Source organism: Lampetra fluviatilis, unplaced genomic scaffold (genome assembly GCF_964198595.1).
Source record: "Lampetra fluviatilis unplaced genomic scaffold, kcLamFluv1.1 SCAFFOLD_716, whole genome shotgun sequence".
In the NCBI taxonomy this organism is placed as follows: domain Eukaryota; kingdom Metazoa; phylum Chordata; class Hyperoartia; order Petromyzontiformes; family Petromyzontidae; genus Lampetra; species Lampetra fluviatilis.
The window spans coordinates 3,155-22,222 of NW_027620518.1; the positions used below are offsets into that span (position 1 = coordinate 3,155).

Below are 19,068 nucleotides of genomic sequence, written 5' to 3' on the forward strand. Positions count from 1 at the left end.
TGCGGGGGATCTTTGTCTGCGTGTGTGCGTGTGTTTATCCGTGGTGTGGTGGCGGCCTTCATAGGCAGTGCTGCTGCTACTAGCAGCACTTGCCCCAACAGTCGTAAGGCTATGCGGGGGATCTTTGTCTGTGTGTCTGCGTGTGTGTATCTGGGTCGTGGTGGCCGCCTTCATAGCTGCTGCTGCGACTGACAGCACTTGCCCCAACAGTCTTGTTAAGGCTATGCGGGGGATCTTTGTCTGCGTGTGTGCGTACGTGTGTGTGCGTACGTGTGTGTGCGCACGTGTGTGTGCGCGTGTGTGTGTGCGTGTGCGCGTGTGGTGCGTGTGTGCGTGCGTGCGCGCGTGTGTGCGTGTGCGTGCGTGTGTGTGTGCGTGTGTGCGCGTGTGTGCGTGCGTGTGTGCGCGTGTGTGCGTGTGCGTCGCAGGGAGAGGCCATGCGCATCGTGTACCGCATGAGAGGCCTCCTGGGAGATGCGACGGAAGAATTCATCGAGTCCCTGGACACGGCCGCAGGTCAGCGGGGCAGAGACACGCCAGAGGTCGCAAGCGGGTTTTGATTCCTCACCCTCCGTACCCGTACCCGCCGCACCAGGGTCGCAAACGGGTACCCGTACCCTACCTGTACCCTACCTGTACCACCATCATCATCACTACCATCGGGAACCCGTACCCGTACCCGGCCGGGTACGGGTATCGGGTACCTGATTGTGACCTCTGGATGAAGCCACGTTGCAGGCGCGGGTGGGTTGATTCTAGGAACTTGAATTGTGAGAAGAGACAAGACGTTGGGAAATGAGTGACAAACGGCGACTCATCAGTGACTCACGGCCTACCCGGCTACCTGTACCCGGCCGCACCAGGGTCGCAAACGGCTACCCGTACCTGGCCGGGTACGGGTAGCCGGGTATCGGGTACCCGGTTGCGACCTCTGCCCCTGGAATGACGAGTGGCGAAAACGATGAACCACTGGAGTTGACTCCTCAGTCACGTGACCTCTGATCTCCACCCCCCCCCCCATGCCCCCCCCCCCACCGCTATCCTCCTCCTCCCCCCTCTCCCCCCCCCTCCCCCCCTACTCCCCCCCCCTCTCCCTCCCCCCCCCCCCACCCCCCCCCCCTCCCCCCCCCTCCACTCCCCCCCCCTCCACCCCCCCTCCTCCCCCACCCCTCCTCCCCCCCCCCTCCCCCCCCCCCCCCCCCCTCCCCCCCCCTACTCCCCCCCCTCCCCCCCCCACCCCCCCCACCTCCCCCCCCTCCACCCCCCTCCTCCCCCCCCCTCCCCCCCCCCCCTCTCCACCCCCCCCCCCTCCTCCTCCTCCACACTCCCCCCCCCCCCCCCCTCTCTCCCCCCCTCCTCTCCCCCCCCCCCTCCCCCCCCCCCTCCTCCCCCCCCTCCTCCTCCCCCCCCTCCTCCTCCCCCCTCCTCTCCCCCCCCTCCCTCCCCCCCCCCCTCCTCCCCCTCCTCCTCCTCACCCCCCCCCCCTCCCCCCTCCTCCCACCCCTCTCCCTCCTCACCCCCCCCCCACCCTCCCCCCCCCTCCCCCCCTCCCCCCCCTACACCCCCCCCCTCTCCCCCCCCCCTCCTCCCCCCCCCTCCCCTCTCCCCCCCCCCCTCTCCCCCCCCTCCTCCCCCTCCTCCCCCCTCCTCCTCTCCCCCCCCCCCTCCCACTCCCCCCCCCTCCCCCCCCCTACACCCCCCCCTCTCCCCCTCCTCCCCCCCTCCTCCCCCCCCTCCACCCCCCCTCCTCCCCTCCCCCCCCCTCCCTCTCCTCCCCCCTCCTCCTCCCCCTCCTCCTCCTCTCCCCCCCCCTCCCCTCTCCCCCCCCTCCTCACCCCCCCCTCCCTCCCCCCTCCTCCTCCTCTCCCCCCCCCTCCTCCTCTCTCCCCCCCTCCTCCCCCCCCCCCCCCCTCCCCCCCCTCCTCCCCCCCTCCTCCTCCCCCTCCTCTCCCCCCCCTCCCTCCCCCCCCTCCTCCTCCTCTCCCCCCCCCTCCCTACCCCCCTCCTCCCCCCCCTCCTCCTCCCCCACCCTCCTCCTTCTCCCCCCCTCCTCACCCCCCCTCCCTCCCCCCCTCCTCCCCCCCCCCTCCACCCCCTCCTCCCCCCCCCCCTCCTCCCCCCCCCCCTCCTCCCCTCTCCCCCCCTCCTCCTCTCTCCCCCCCTCTTCTCCCCCTCCCCCCCCCCTCCTCCTCCCCCCTCCTCCTCCCCCCCCCTCCACCTCCCCCTCCTCCCCCCCTCCTCCCCCTCCTCCTCCTCCTCCCCCCCTCCCCCCCCCTCCCTCTCCTCCCCCCCTCCTCCTCCTCTCCCCCCCCCTCCTCCTCTCTCCCCCCCTCCTCTCCCCCCCCCTCCCTCCCCCCCTCCTCCCCCCTCCCCTCCTCCTCCCCCCCCCCCTCCTCCTCTCATCCCCCCCTCCTCTCCCCCCCTCCCTCCCCCCACCCTCCTCCTCCTCTCCTCCCCCCCTCTACTCCCCCCCCTCCCTCCCCCCCTCCTCCCCCCCTCCTCCCCTCCTCCCCTCCTCCCCCTCCTCCTCCTCCTCCCCCCCTCCCCCCCCCCTCCCTCTCCTCCCCCCCTCCTCCCCCCCTCCTCCTCCCCCTCCTCTCCCCCCCCTCCCTCCCCCCCCCTCCTCCTCCTCTCCCCCCCCTCCCTCCCCCCCCTCCTCCCCCCCCTCCTCCTCCCCCTCCTCCTCCTTTCTCCCCCCCTCCTCTCCCCCCCTCCTCCCCCCCTCCTCCCCCCCCTCCTCCTCCCCCTCCTCCCCCCCCCCTCCTCCCCCCCCTCCTCCTCCTCTCCCCCCCCTCCTCCTCTCTCCCCCCTCTTCTCCCCCCCCCTCCCTCCCCCCCTCCTCCTCCCCCTTTTCCTCCCCCCCCACCTCCTCCCCCTCCTCCCCCCCCCTCCTCCCCCCTCCTCCTCCTCCTCTCCCCCCCTCCTCCTCTCTCCCCCCTCTTCTCCCCCCCCCTCCCTCCCCCCCTCCTCCTCCCCCCTCCTCCTCCCCCCCCCTCCTCCTCCCCCTCCTCCCGCCCCTCCTCCCCCCTCCTCCTCCTCCTCCCCCCCTCCCCCCCCCCTCCCTCTCCTCCCCCCCTCCTCCTCCTCTCCCCCCCCCTCCTCCTCTCTCCCCCCCTCCTCTCCCCCCCCCCCTCCCTCCCCCCTCCTCCTCCCCTCCTCCTCCTCTCCCCCCCCCTCCTCCTCTCTCCCCCCTCCTCTCCCCCCCCTCCCTCCCCCCCTCCTCCTCCTCTCTCCTCCCCCCTCTACTCCCCCCCCCTCTTCTCCCCCTCCTCCCCCTCCTCCCCCTCCTCCTCCTCCCCCCCTCCCCCCCCCCTCCCTCTCCTCCCCCCCTCCTCCCCCTCCTCCTCCTCTCCCCCCCCCCTCCTCCTCTCTCCCCCCCTCCTCTCCCCCCCCCCTCCCTCCCCCCCCTCCTCCCCCCCCCTCCTCCTCCCCCCTCCCCTCCTCCTCCCCCCCCTCCCCCCCTCCCCCCCCCCTCCCCCCCTCCCCCCCTCCCCCCCTCCCCCCCCTACTCCCCCCCCTCTCCCTCCCCCCCTCCTCCCCCCCCCTCCTCCTCCTCTCCCCCCCCCCCTCCTCCCCCCCCCTCCCTCCCCCCCTCCTCCCCCTCCTCCTCCCCCTCCTCCTCCCCCCCCTCCCTCCTCCTCCTCCTCCCCCTCCCTCCTCCCCCCCCTCCTCCCCCCTCTACTCCCCCCCCTCCTCCCCCCCCTCCTCCACCTCCTCCTCCTCCCTCTACTCCCCCCCCCTCCTCCTCCCCCCCCCTCCTCCCCCCTCCTCCTCCCCCCCCTCCTCCCCCCTCCTCCCCTCCTCCTCTCTCCCCCCCTCCTCTCCCCCTCCCTCCCTCTCCTCCCCCCCTCCTCCTCCCCCTCCTCCTCCTCTCTCCCCCCCCTCCTCCTCTCTCCCCCCCTCCTCTCCCCCCCCCTCCCTCCCCCCCTCCTCCCCCCCCTCCTCCTCTCCCCCCCCCTCCTCCTCTCTCCCCCCCCTCCTCTCCCCCCCTCCTCCTCCCCCCCCCCCTCCTCCCCCCCTCCTCCTCCTCTCCCCCCCCTCCTCCTCTCTCCCCCCCTCCTCCCCCCCTCTTCTCCCCCCCCCCCCCCCAGACGAGGAGGAGGATGAGGAGGAGGTGTACCGCATGGCGGGCGTCATGTCCGAGTGCGGGGGGCTGCAGGCGATGCTCACGCGTCTCGCCGGGGTGCACGACTTCAAGCAGGGCCGCCAGCTACTCACCGTACGTGTCTCTGTCTCTCTGTGTGTGTGTCTGTGTCTCTCTGTGTGTGTGTGTGTCTCTCTGTGTGTGTGTGTGTCTCTCTGTGTCTCTCTGTGTGTGTCTCTGTGTGTGTGTCTCTGTGTCTCTCTGTGTCTCTGTGTCTCTGTGTGTGTCTCTGTATCTCTCTGTCTCCTCGTGTCTCTCCCCGTGTCTCTCTGCGTGTCTCCGTGTCTCTGTGTCTCCCCGTGTCTCTCCCCGTGTCTCCGTGTCTCTCTGCGTGTCTCTCTCTGTCTCCCCGTGTGTCTCCGTGTCTCTCCCCGTGTCTCTCCCCGTGTCTCCGTGTCTCTCTCTGCGTGTCTCCGTGTCTCTCTCTCCGTGTCCCCGTGTCTCTCTCTCCGTGTCCCCGTGTCTCTCTCTGCGTCTCACCGTGTCTCTCACGGCGGTGTGCCCAGGTGCTGCTGAAGCTGTTCAGCTTCTGCGTCAAGGTGACGGTGTCTCTCTCTGTCTCCCCGTGTCTCTCCCCGTGTCTCCGTGTCTCTCCCCGTGTCTCCGTGTCTCTCTGCGTGTCTCCGTGTCTCTCTCTGCGTCTCACCGTGTCTCTCACGGCGTGTGCCCAGGTGCTGCTGAAGCTGTTCAGCTTCTGCGTCAAGGTGAAGGTGAACCGGCAGCAGCTTGTACGCCCCGAGATGAACACCCTGAACGTGATGCTGGGGACACTCAACCTGGTGAGTGTGTGTGTGTGTGTACGTGTGTATCTGTGTGTGTCTGTGTGTGTGTGTACGTGTGTGTGTGTCTCTGTGTGTGTGTGTCTGTGTGTGTGTGTGTACGTGTGTGTCTGTGTGTGTGTGTCTGTCTGTGTGGGTGTCTGTCTGTGTGTCGGTGTGTGTCGGTGTGTGTGTGTGTCTGTGTGTGTGTGTGTGGTGTCTGTGTGTGGGGTCTGCCCCTACAGCCTGCTAGAGGCTACACGGGGGATCTTTGTCTGTGTATAGGTGCTGCTACTCGCACTTGCCCCAGCGGTCTTGTGAAGGCTACGCGGGGGATCTTTGTCTGTGTGTGTGCAGGCCTTGCTAGCCGAGCAGGAGGCAAGCTCGAGTGGAGGGGCGGCCGTGGCGGAACAGGTCCTGGCCATCATGGAGATCATCCTGGACCAGGCCAATGCTGAGCCCCTCACGGAGGAGAAGGTCAGGGTTCTGTAGGGGTGGTGGTGGTGGTGGTGATGGTGGTAATGGTGGTGGGTGGAGGTGGTGGTGGTGATGGAGGTGGTGGTGGAGGAGGAGGAGGTGGAGGAGGTGGTGGTGGGTGGAGGTGGTGGTGGGTGGAGGTGGTGGTGATGGTGGTGGTGGAACAGGTCCTGGCCATCATGGAGATCATCCTGGACCAGGCCAACGCTGAGCCCCTCACGGAGGAGAAGGTGGGGTTCTGTAGGGGTGGTGGTGGTGGTGGTGATGGTGGTGAATGGTGGAGGTGGTGATGGAGGTGGTGGGGTTGGTGGAGGAGGGGGGGTGGCGGGGCAGGGTTCTGTAGGGGTAGTGGGTGGGGTGGTGTAGGCACCGCACACATACCCATCCATCCAACCACTCACACACTCACTCACCCACCCACCCACTCACTCACCGACTCACTCACCCACTCACCCACCCACTCACCCACCCATCCACTAACTCACCCACTCACCCACCCACTCACTCACCCATCCACCCATTCACCCCACTCGCCCACCCACTCACCCACCCACTCACCCACCCACTCACTCACTCACCCACCCACCCACCCACCCACCCACTCACCCACCCACCCACTCACCCACCCACTCACCCACCCACCCACCCACTCACTCACTCACTCACCCACTCACTCACTCACTCACCCACTCACCCACTCACCTATCCAACCACCCACGCACCCACCCACCCATTCACCCACCCACTCACCCACCCACTCACCCACCCACTCACCCACCCACCCACAAACCCACCCATTCACCCACCCACCCACTCACCCCCTCACCCCCCCACCCCCCTGACCCACCCCCACAGGGCAGCCTGCTGTTGTCGGGTGACCAGGAGCAGCTGGTGATGCTGCTGGAGCAGATCAACTCGGCGTTTGTGCGCTCCAACCCCAGCGTGTTGCAGGGCCTCCTCCGCATCATCCCCTACCTCTCCTTTGGCGAGGTGGACAAGATGCAGATCCTGGTGGACCACTTCCAGCCCTACTGTGACTTTGACAAGTGAGGGGGGTGGTGGGTGGGTGGGTGAGTGGCTGGGTGAGTGAGTGAGTGGGTGGGTGGGTGAGTGAGTGGGTGGGTGGGTGGGTGAGTGGCTGGGTGAGTGAGTGACTGGGTGAGTGAGTGAGTGGGTGGGTGGGTGGGTGGGTGGGTGAGTGAGTGAGTGGGTGGGTGGGTGGGTGGGGGAGTGGGTGGGTGAGTGGGTGGGTGGGTGAGTGGGTGGGTGGGTGAGTGACTGGGTGGGTGAGTGACTGGGTGGGTGAGTGGGTGGGTGGGGTGGGTGGGTGAGTGGGTGGGTGGGTGAGTGACTGGGTGAGTGGCTGTGTGGGTGGGTGAGTGACTGGGTGAGTGGGTGGGTGGGTGAGTGACAGGGTGGGTGGGTGGCTGGCTGAGTGACTGGCTGAGCGAGTGCCTGGGTGGGTGAGTGGCTGGCTGAGTGACTGGGTGGGTGAGTGACTGAGTGACTGGGTGAGTGACTGGCTGAGTTGACAGGGGTGGACTCATGGTCCACCCCCGTGTTTGTCCACCGCTGCTACTCGCTGTAACAGCACTTGCCCCCGCCCCCATAACGGTGCGCTCAAGGCTACCTGGGTGTGCGCCTTTGTCTGCGTGCGTGGCAGGTACGATGAGGAGCACAGTTCGGAGGAGAAGACCTTCCTGGACTGCTTCTGCAAGATCGTGGCGGGCATCAAGAGCACTAGCAACGGGCGCCAGCTCAAGGGGCGCATCCTGAACAGCGGCGTGGTGCAGCGGGCGCTCGCCTACACCGCACGGCACATCCCCAGCGCCAAGAAGTGCGACGCTCGCTCACTCACTCACCGCTCGCTCGCCGCTCGCTCACTCACCCCACCACTCGCTCGCTCGCTCACTCACTCGCTCGCTCACTCGCTCGCTCGCTCACCGCTCGCTCACTCACCCCACCACTCACTCACCCCACCACTCGCTCACTCACTCGCTCGCTCGCTCACTCGCTCGCTCGCTCGCTCACTCACTCACTCGCTCACTCACTCACTCACTCCATCCTGAACAGCGGCGTGGTGCAGCGGGCGCTCGCCTACACCGCACGGCACATCCCCAGCGCCAAGAAGTGCAACGCTCGCTCCACCACTCACTCGCTCGCTCGCTCAACCCACCACTCGCTCACTGTGTGTGTGTGTCTGTGTGTGTGTGGCTGTGTGTGTGTGTGTGTCTGTGTGTGTGTGTGTGTGTCTGTGTTTGTGTGTGTCTGTGTGTGTGTGTCTGTGTGTGTGTGTGTGTCTGTGTGTGTGTCTGTGTGTGTGTAACTGTGTGTGTGTCTGTGTGTGTGTAACTGTGTCTGTGTTTGTGTGTGTGTGTCTGTGTGACTGTGTGTGTGTCTGTGTGTGTGACTGTGTGTGTGTGTGTCTGTGTGTTTGTGTGTGTGTGTCTGTGTGTGTGTGTTAGTCTGGACGCTGAGGTTTGGAAGAAGTTCTTGGGGCGTCCGGCGCTCCCCTTTGTCGTACGGCTCCTCACTGGGCTGGCGCAACAACACACCCCAACTCAGGTGCTCACCACTCGCTACTCACCACCTACTCACCACCTACTCACCACCTACTCACCACCTACTCACTACTACCACTCACCACCTACTCACCACCTACTCACTACTACCACTCACCACTACTACTCACCACTCACTCACCACTACCACTACTACTACAACACACCCCAACTCAGGTGCTCACCACTCGCTACTCACCACCTACTCACCACCTACTCACTACTAGTGTGTGTGTACGTGTGTGTACCAGCGAGTGTGTGTGTGTCAATGTCTGTGTGTGTGTGTGTGTACGTGTGTGTGTGTGTGTACGTGTGTGTACCAGCGAGTGTGTGTGTGTCAATGTCTGTGTGTGTGTGTGTGTACGTGTGTGTGTGTGTGTGTACGTGTGTGTACCAGCGAGTGTGTGTGTGTCAATGTCTGTGTGTGTGTGTGTGTACGTGTGTGTGTGTGTGTGTACGTGTGTGTACCAGCGAGTGTGTGTGTGTCAATGTCTGTGTGTGTGTGTACGTGTGTGTGTGTGTGTGCATGCGACAGGCTCTGATAGGCGCCGAGTCGATCCCCCTGCTGCACACGCTGGAGCAGGTGTCGAGCGAGGAGGGCATCGGCACGCTGGCCGAGAACCTCCTAGAGGCGCTGCGTCAGCATCCCGGCGTGCGCAAGAAAATCGAGGCGGCTCGCAAGGAGACTCGCGCTCAGAAGAAGAGGCTCGCCATGGCCATGCGGCAGAAGGCGCTGGGCACGCTGGGCATGACGGTGGGTGGGTGAGAGGGTGGGTGGGTGAGTGAGTGGGTGGGTGGGTGAGTGGGTGGGTGAGTGGGTGGGTGGGTTGGTTGGTGGGTGAGTGGGTGAGTGAGTGGGTGAGAGGGTTGGTGGGTTGCTGGGTGGGTGGGTTGGTGAGTGAGTGGGTGAGAGGGTTGGTGAGTGGGTGAGTGGGTGGGTGAGTGAGTGGGTGAGTGAGTGGGTGAGTGGGTGAGTGTGTGGGTGAGTTGGTGAGTGAGTGCGCAAGAAGATCGAGGCGGCTCGCAAGGAGACTCACGCTCAGAAGAAGAGGCTCGCCATGGCCATGCGGCAGAAGGCGCTGGGCACGCTGGGCATGACGGTGGGTGGGTGGGTGGGTGGGTGAGTGGGTGAGTGGGTGGGTGGGTGAGTGGGTGAGTAGGTGGGTGGGTTGGTTGGTGGGTGAGTGGGTGAGTGAGTGGGTGAGAGGGTTGGTGGGTTGCTGGGTGGGTGGGTTGGTGAGTGAGTGGGTGAGAGGGTTGGTGAGTGGGTGAGTTGGTGGGTGAGTGAGTGGGTGGGTGAGTGGGTGAGTGAGTGGGTGAGTGAGTGGGTGAGTGAGTGAGTGGGTGGGTGAGTGGGTGGGTGAGTGGGTGAGTGAGTGGGTGAGTGAGTGGGTGGGTGCGCAAGAAAATCGAGGCGGCTCGCAAGGAGACTCGCGCTCAGAAGAAGAGGCTCGCCATGGCCATGCGGCAGAAGGCGCTGGGCACGCTGGGCATGACGGTGGGTGGGTGAGTGGGTGAGTGGGTGGGTGGGTGAGTGGGTGAGTAGGTGGGTGGGTTGGTTGGTGGGTGAGTGGGTGAGTGAGTGGGTGAGAGGGTTGGTGGGTTGCTGGGTGGGTGGGTTGGTGAGTGAGTGGGTGAGAGGGTTGGTGAGTGGGTGAGTTGGTGGGTGAGTGAGTGGGTGAGTGAGTGGGTGGGTGAGTGGGTGGGTGAGTGGGTGAGTGAGTGGGTGAGTGAGTGGGTGGGTGAGTGAGTGAGTGAGTGAGTGAGTGAGTGAGTGAGTGGGTGAGTGGGTGAGTGAGTGGGTGGGTGCGCAAGAAGATCGAGGCGGCTCGCAAGGAGACTCGCGCTCAGAAGAAGAGGCTCGCCATGGCCATGAGGCAGAAGGCGCTGGGCACGCTGGGCATGACGGTGGGTGGGTGAGTGAGTGGGTGAGTGGGTGGGTGGGTGAGTGGGTGAGTAGGTGGGTGGGTTGGTTGGTGGGTGAGTGGGTGAGTGAGTGGGTGAGAGGGTTGGTGGGTTGCTGGGTGGGTGGGTTGGTGAGTGAGTGGGTGAGAGGGTTGGTGAGTGGGTGAGTTGGTGGGTGAGTGAGTGGGTGAGTGAGTGGGTGGGTGAGTGGGTGGGTGAGTGGGTGAGTGAGTGGGTGGGTGAGTGAGTGGGTGAGTGAGTGAGTGGGTGAGTGAGTGGGTGAGTGAGTGGGTGAGTGGGTGAGTGAGTGAGTGAGTGAGTGGGTGAGTGAGTGAGTGAGTGGGTGAGTGAGTGAGTGGGTGAGTGGGTGAGTGAGTGGGTGGGTGCGCAAGAAGATCGAGGCGGCTCGCAAGGAGACTCGCGCTCAGAAGAAGAGGCTCGCCATGGCCATGAGGCAGAAGGCGCTGGGCACGCTGGGCATGACGGTGGGTGGGTGGGTGAGAGGGTGGGTGGGTGAGTGGGTGGGTTGGTTGGTGAGTGGGTGGGTTGGTTGGTTGGTGGGTGAGTGAGTGGGTGAGTGAGAGGGTGGGTGAGTGGATGAGTGGGTTGGTGAGTGGGTGGGTGAGTGGGTGAGAGGGTGGGTGGGTGGGTTGGTGGGTGGGTGGGTTGGTGAGTGGGTGAGTTGGTGGGTGAGTGAGTGAGTGGGTGAGAGGGTTGGTGGGTTGCTGGGTGGGTGGGTGGGTGGGTGAGTGAGTGGGTGAGTGAGTGGGTGGGTGAGTGAGTGGGTGGGTGAGTGAGTGAGTGGGTGGGTGGGTGAGTGAGTGAGTGGGTGGGTGAGTGGGTGAGTGAGTGGGTGGGTGAGTGAGTGAGTGGGTAAGTGAGTGAGTGAGTGGGTGGGTGAGTGGGTGAGTAGGTGAGTGGGTGAGTGGGTGAGTGAGTGGGTGAGTGAGTGGGTGGGTGAGTGGGTGGGTGGGTGAGTGGGTGAGTGGGTTGAGGGGTGGGTGGGTGAGTGGGTTGAGGGGTGGATGGGTGAGTGGGTTGAGGGGTGGGTGGGTGAGTGGGTTGGTGGGTGAGTGTGTTGGTGGGTGGGTGTGTGGGTGGGTGGGTGAGAGGGTGGGTGGGTGAGAGGGTGGGTGGGTGAGTGAGTGGGTGAGTGGGTGAATGGGTGAGTGGGTGGGTGAGTGGGTGAGTGGGTGAGTGGGTTGAGGGGTGTGTGGGTGAGTGGGTTTGTGGGTGGGTGAGTGGGTTGAGGGGTGGGTGGGTGAGTGGGTTGGTGGGTGAGTGTGTTGGTGGGTGGGTGAGTGGGTGGGTGGGTGAGTGGGTGGGTGGGTGAGAGGGTGGGTGGGTGAGTGAGTGGGTGAGTGAGTGGGTGAGTGGGTGAGTGAGTGGGTGAGTGGGTGAGTGAGTGAGTGGGTGAGTGGGTGGGTAGGTGAGTGGGTGAGTGGGTGAGTGGGTTGAGGGGTGGGTGGGTGAGTGGGTTGAGGGGTGGGTGGGTGAGTGGGATGGTGGGTGAGTGTGTTGGTGGGTGGGTGAGTGGGTGAGTTGGTGGGTGGGTGAGTGGGTGAGTTGGTGGGTGGGTGGATGAGTGAGTGGGTGGGTGGGTGAGTGGGTGGGTGGGTGAGTGGGTTGAGGGGTGGGTGGGTGAGTGGGTTGGTGGGTGAGTGTGTTGGTGGGTGGGTGAGTGGGTGGGTGAGTGAGTGGGTGGGTGAGTGGGTGGGTGGGTGAGTGGGTGGGTGGGTGAGTGAGTGGGTGAGTGAGTGAGTGGGTGAGTGAGTGGGTGGGTGGGTGGGTGAGTGAGTGGGTGGGTGGGTGGGTGAGTGAGTGGGTGGGTGAGTGAGTGAGTGAGTGAGTGGGTTGGTGAGTGGGTGGGTGGGTGGGTGAGTGGGTGGGTGGGTGAGTGAGTGGGTGGGTGAGTGAGTGAGTGAGTGGGTTGGTGAGTGGGTGGGTGGGTGGGTGAGTGGGTGGGTGGGGTGAGTGAGTGGGTGGGTGAGTGGGTGAGAGGGTGGGTAGGTGGGTGGGTGGAGTTTGATATGTTGAGAGTCTGACTCCAGACCACTGATTCTGAGACATTTCTCAAAGTGGTGGCTGTGATTGTTACACTCATCCTGTACCTCCTCCTCCACCACCACCACCACAACCATCACCACCACCATCACCACCTCCTTCACCATCACCACCACCATCACCACCTCCTCCACAACCTCCACCACCATCACCACCTCCTTCACCATCACCACCACCATCACCACCTCCTCCACAACCTCCACCACCATCACCACCTCCTCCACCATCTCCACCATCACCACCACCTCCACCACCTCCTTCACCACCTCCACCACCTCCTCCTCCACCACCACCACCTCCACCACCTCCACCACCTCCTCCACCTCCACCATCACCACCTCCTCCTCCACCATCACCACCTCCTCCACCTCCACCATCACCATCTCCTCCACCTCCACCACCACCTCCACCACCACCTCCACCATCTCCTCCACCACCTCCACCACCTCCACCACCTCCTCCACCTCCATCACCTCCACCACCACCACCTCCACCACCTCCACCATCACTTCCACCTCCACCATCACTTCCACCCCCACCACCTCCTCCACCACCTCTTCCACCATCACCACCACCATCACGACCACCTCCTCCACCACCTCCACCACCTCCTCCACCTCCACCACCTCCTCCTCCACCATCACCACCTCCACCATCACTTCCACCTCCACCATCACTTCCACCCCCACCACCTCCTCCACCACCTCTTCCACCATCACCACCACCATCACCACCACCTCCTCCACCACCTCCACCACCTCCTCCACCTCCACCACCTCCTCCTCCACCATCACCACCTCCACCATCACTTCCACCTCCACCATCACTTCCACCTCCACCACCACCTCCACCACCTCCTCCACCTCCATCACCTCCACCACCACCTCCTTCACCACCACCACCTCCACCACCTCCTCCACCACCATCACCTCCACCACCTCCACCACCACCTCCACCATCACCACCACCCACCACCACCTCCACCACCACCTCCACCATCACCACCATCACCACCTCCTCTACCATCACCACCTCCACCACCACCTCCACCACCTCCTCCACACTCCTCCACCTCCATCACCTCCACCATCACCACCACCACCTCCACCACCATCACCACAACCACCTCCTCCACCACCACCTCCACCACCTCCACCACCATCACGACCACCATCATCATCACCACCTCCACCACCTCCTCCACCACCACCTCCACCACTTCCTCCACCACCACCACCTCCTCCACCTCCATCACCTCCACCATCACCACCACCTCCACCACCTCCACCATCACTTCCACCATCACTTCCACCCCCACCACCACCTCCACCACCACCTCCTCACCACCACCCACCACCTCCACCACCTCCACCATCACTTCCACCATCACTTCCACCCCCACCACCACCTCCACCACCACCTCCTTCACCACCACCACCTCCACCATCACTTCCACCATCACTTCCACCCCCACCACCACCTCCACCACCACCTCCTTCACCACCACCACCTCCACCACCTCCTCCACCACCTCCATCACCACCACCACCATCACCACCTCCTCCTCCACCATCACCACAACCACCACCTCCATCACCACCATCACCACAACCACCACCTCCATCACCACCATCACCACAACCACCACCTCCATCACCACCATCACCACCATCACCACCTCCACCACCATCACCACCACCACCACCTCCTCCACCACCATCACCATCACCACCACCTCCACCACCTTCACCACCACCTCCACCACCACCATCACCGCCACCCTCCACCATCACCACCACCTCCACCACCACCTCCACCACCACCTCCACCATCTCCTCCACCACCTCCACCACCTCCACCACCTCCTCCACCTCCATCACCTCCACCACCACCACCTCCACCACCTCCACCATCACTTCCACCTCCACCATCACTTCCACCCCCACCACCTCCTCCACCACCTCTTCCACCATCACCACCACCATCACGACCACCTCCTCCACCACCTCCACCACCTCCTCCACCTCCACCACCTCCTCCTCCACCATCACCACCTCCACCATCACTTCCACCTCCACCATCACTTCCACCCCCACCACCTCCTCCACCACCTCTTCCACCATCACCACCACCATCACCACCACCTCCTCCACCACCTCCACCACCTCCTCCACCTCCACCACCTCCTCCTCCACCATCACCACCTCCACCATCACTTCCACCTCCACCATCACTTCCACCTCCACCACCACCTCCACCACCTCCTCCACCTCCATCACCTCCACCACCACCTCCTTCACCACCACCACCTCCACCACCTCCTCCACCACCATCACCTCCACCACCTCCACCACCACCTCCACCATCACCACCCCCACCACCACCTCCACCACCACCTCCACCATCACCACCATCACCACCTCCTCTACCATCACCACCTCCACCACCACCTCCACCACCTCCTCCACCTCCTCCACCTCCATCACCTCCACCATCACCACCACCACCTCCACCACCATCACCACAACCACCTCCTCCACCACCACCTCCACCACCTCCACCACCATCACGACCACCATCATCATCACCACCTCCACCACCTCCTCCACCACCACCTCCACCACTTCCTCCACCACCACCACCTCCTCCACCTCCATCACCTCCACCATCACCACCACCTCCACCACCTCCACCATCACTTCCACCATCACTTCCACCCCCACCACCACCTCCACCACCACCTCCTTCACCACCACCACCACCTCCACCACCTCCACCATCACTTCCACCATCACTTCCACCCCCACCACCACCTCCACCACCACCTCCTTCACCACCACCACCTCCACCATCACTTCCACCATCACTTCCACCCCCACCACCACCTCCAACACCACCTCCTTCACCACCACCACCTCCACCACCTCCTCCACCACCTCCATCACCACCACCACCATCACCACCTCCTCCTCCACCATCACCACAACCACCACCTCCATCACCACCATCACCACAACCACCACCTCCATCACCACCATCACCACAACCACCACCTCCATCACCACCATCACCACCATCACCACCTCCACCACCATCACCACCACCACCACCACCTCCTCCACCACCATCACCATCACCACCACCTCCACCACCTTCACCGCCACCTCCACCACCACCATCACCGCCACCTCCACCATCACCACCACCTCCACCACCACCACCTCCTCCACCTCCGCAGACGAATGAGAAGGGGCAGGTCGTGACAAAGGCCTCGATCCTCAAGCAGATGGAGGACCTCATTGAAGAGCCCGGTCTCATCTGCTGCATCTGCAGAGAGGGATACAAGTTCCAGGTGGGCTGTGAGTGTGTGTGTGTCTGTCTGTGTGTGTGTGTGTGTCTGTGTGTGTGTCTGTGTGTGTGTGTGTGTGTCTGTGTCAGTGTGTGTGTGTCTGTGTGTGTGTGTGTGTCTGTGTGTGTCTGTGTCTGTGTGTCAGTGTGAGTGAGTGGGTGGGTGAGTGGGTGGGTGGGTGGTGTGAGTGGTGTGGTGTGGTGTTGCCAACTCTACTTAATCTGTGGGTCTGGGTGTCTGTGGATCTCTGTGCGTGTGTGGCTGATGCGGCGCTTAATGCGGTAGTGGTGGTTGTGGTTGATGCGTGGTGTCTGGTGGTTGATGCGGTGGTGGTGGTGGTGGTTGTGGTGGTGGTGGTGGTGGTTGTTGATGTTGTGGTGGTGGTGGTGGTTGTTGATGTTGCGGTGGTGGTGGTTGTTGTTGTGGTGGTGGTTGTGGCGGTGGTGGTGCAGCCCACCAAGGTGCTGGGCATCTACACGTTCACCAAGCGCGTGGTGCTCGACGAGTTTGTTGTTGTTGTTGATGTTGTGGTTGTTGTTGTTGATGTTGTTGTTGTGCTGTAGCCCACCAAGGTGCTGGGCATCTACACGTTCACCAAGCGCGTGGCGCTCGACGAGTTTGTTGTTGATGTTGTTGTTGTTGTTGTGCTGTAGCCCACCAAGGTGCTGGGCATCTACACGTTCACCAAGCGCGTGGCGCTCGACGAGTTTGTTGTTGTTGTTGTTGTGCTGTAGCCCACCAAGGTGCTGGGCATCTACACGTTCACCAAGCGCGTGGCGCTCGACGAGTTTGTTGTTGATGTTGTTGTTGTTGTTGTGCTGTAGCCCACCAAGGTGCTGGGCATCTGCACGTTCACCAAGCGCGTGGCGCTCGACGAGTTTGTTGTTGTTGTTGATGTTGTTGTTGTGCTGCAGCCCACCAAGGTGCTGGGCATCTACACGTTCACCAAGCGCGTGGCGCTCGACGAGTTTGAGTGCAAGGCGCGCAAGCAGCAGGGCTACAGCACCGTGTGTCACTTCAACGTCATCCACTACGACTGCCACCTCGCCGCCGTGCGGTACGCACACACACACAGACACACACACGCACACAGACACACACGCACACAGAGACACACACACACACACACAGACACACACACACATGCACACACACACAGACACACACGCACACACACAGACACACACGCACACACACAGACACACACACACATGCACACACACAGACACACACGCACACACACACACATGCACACACACACACAGACACACACGCACACACACAGACACACACGCGCACACACAGACACACACACGCACACACACACAGACACACGCACACACACAGACACACACGCACAGACACACACACACAGACACACAGACACGCACACACGCACACACAGACACACGCACACAGACACACAGACACACACACAGACACACACACACAGACACACACACACAGACACACACACAGACACACGCACACACGCGCACACACAGACGCACACAATAACATCCGCCATTCGCCACTAAGTGGCGGTGACGTCACCACGACGCTTGTGCCAGGCCAAGTGCACCTTGAGGCCACGTGAAGTGTCGAACGCCCGCTGGCAGGAGGTCACGGGGCAAACCCCGCAGGTGCCACGGGTCGACTGATACACACACAGACACACAGACACACAGACACACAGACACACAGACACACAGACACATACATGCACACGCGCACAGACACACACGCAGACACGCACGCAGACACGCACACAAACGCGCGCACGCACGCACACACGAACAGCACGGGCGCACACAGACACGTGGGTGTGTGTGCGTGTCTGTGTGTGTGTCTGTGTGTGTGTGTGTTCACGTGTGTGTGTGTTCACGTGTGTGAGTGTGTTCACGTGTGTGTGTGTGTTCACGTGTGTCTGTGTGTACACGTGTGTTTGTGTGTTCACGTGTAGGCTGGCACGTGGTCGTGAGGAGTGGGAGAGTGCCGCTCTGCAGAACGCCAACACCAAGTGCAACGTGTACACACGTGTGTGTGTGTGTGTGTACACGTGTGTGTGTGTGTGTGTTCACGTGTGTGTGTGTGTTCATGTGTAGGCTGGCACGAGGCAGAGAGGAGTGGGAGAGTGCCGCTCTGCAGAACGCCAACACCAAGTGCAACGGGCTGCTGCCGCTTTGGGGACCGTTTGTGCCCGAGTCGGCCTTTGCCACGTGCCTGGCCCGGTGAGCGCTCACCACGCTCACTCACCACGCTCACCTCACCACGCTCACCTCACCTCACCTCACACACTCACCTACTCACTCACTCATACACTCACTCGCTCACTCACCACGCTCACTCACCACGCTCACCACGCTCACCTCACCACGCTCACCACGCTCACTCACCACGCTCACCACGCTCACCTCACCACGCTCACCTCACCTCACCTCACACACTCACCTACTCACTCACTCATACACTCGCTCGCTCACTCATACACTCACTCGCTCACTCATACACTCACTCATACACTCACTCATACACTCACTCACACACTCACTCACTCATACACTCGCTCACTCATACACTCACTCACTCACTCATACACTCACTCATACACTCACTCACTCACTCATACACTCACTCACTCATACACTCACTCATACACTCACTCATACACTCACTCATACACTCACTCATACACTCACTCACTCATACACTCACTCATACACTCACTCACTCACTCATACACTCGCTCACTCATACACTCACTCACTCATACACTCACTCATACACTCACTCACTCATACACTCGCTCACTCATACACTCACTCATACACTCACTCACTCATACACTCACTCATACACTCACTCATACACTCGCTCGCTCACTCATACACTCACTCATACACTCACTCACACACTCATACACTCACTCATACACTCACTCATACACTCACTCACACACTCATACACTCACTCACTCACTCATACACTCATACACTCACTCATACACTCACTCACACACTCATACACTCACTCATACACTCACTCATACACTCACTCATACACTCACTCACTCACTCATACACTCACTCACTCATACACTCACTCACTCATACACTCACTCATACACTCACTCACTCACTCATACACTCACTCACTCATACACTCACTCACACGCTCGCTCGCTCACTCACTCACTCATACACTCCCTCGCTCACTCACACGCTCTCTGTCTGTGTGTGTCTCTCTGTCTGTATGTGTGTCTCTCTCTCTGTCTGTGTGTCTCTCTCTCTGTGTCTCTCTCTCTGAGTGTGTCTCTCTCTCTCTGAGTGTCTCTCTCTCTCTGAGTGTGTGTCTCTCTCTCTGTGTCTCTCTCTCTCTGAGTGTGTCTCTCTCTCTCTGTCTGTGTGTCTCTCTCTCTGTGTCTCTCTCTCTCTGAGTGTCTCTCTCTCTCTGAGTCTCTCTCTCTCTGAGTGTGTCTCTCTCTCTCTGTCTGTGTGTCTCTCTCTCTGTGTCTCTCTCTCTCTGAGTGTGTCTCTCTCTCTCTGTCTGTGTGTCTCTCTCTCTGTGTCTCTCTCTCTCTGAGTGTGTCTCTCTCTCTGTGTCTCTCTCTCTCTGAGTGTCTCTCTCTCTCTGAGTCTCTCTCTCTCTGAGTGTGTCTCTCTCTCTCTGTCTGTGTGTCTCTCTCTCTGTGTCTCTCTCTCTCTGAGTGTGTCTCTCTCTCTCTGTCTGTGTGTCTCTCTCTCTGTGTCTCTCTCTCTCTGAGTGTCTCTCTCTCTCTGAGTCTCTCTCTCTGAGTGTGTCTCTCTCTGA

At 62.4% G+C, this 19,068-nt stretch overlaps 1 protein-coding gene across 1 annotated transcript in view; it reads left to right on the top strand.

Annotated features, from left to right (window-relative positions):
- Nucleotides 1-392: 392 nt before the first annotated feature.
- LOC144954006 (E3 ubiquitin-protein ligase UBR4-like) overlaps nt 393-19,068 on the top strand; it is a gene marked incomplete at its 5' end in the record, with an annotated part of 35,810 nt that continues 17,134 nt past the window's right edge. Inside the window, 11 exons of the mRNA XM_078884589.1 lie at nt 393-516; nt 4,092-4,219; nt 4,816-4,923; nt 5,260-5,379; nt 6,235-6,425; nt 7,043-7,216; nt 7,845-7,944; nt 8,476-8,694; nt 15,148-15,261; nt 16,173-16,315; nt 17,364-17,489. Coding sequence (XP_078740715.1) covers nt 393-516; nt 4,092-4,219; nt 4,816-4,923; nt 5,260-5,379; nt 6,235-6,425; nt 7,043-7,216; nt 7,845-7,944; nt 8,476-8,694; nt 15,148-15,261; nt 16,173-16,315; nt 17,364-17,489 — 1,547 coding nt within the window. The remainder of the gene's footprint in view (nt 517-4,091; nt 4,220-4,815; nt 4,924-5,259; nt 5,380-6,234; nt 6,426-7,042; nt 7,217-7,844; nt 7,945-8,475; nt 8,695-15,147; nt 15,262-16,172; nt 16,316-17,363; nt 17,490-19,068) is intronic.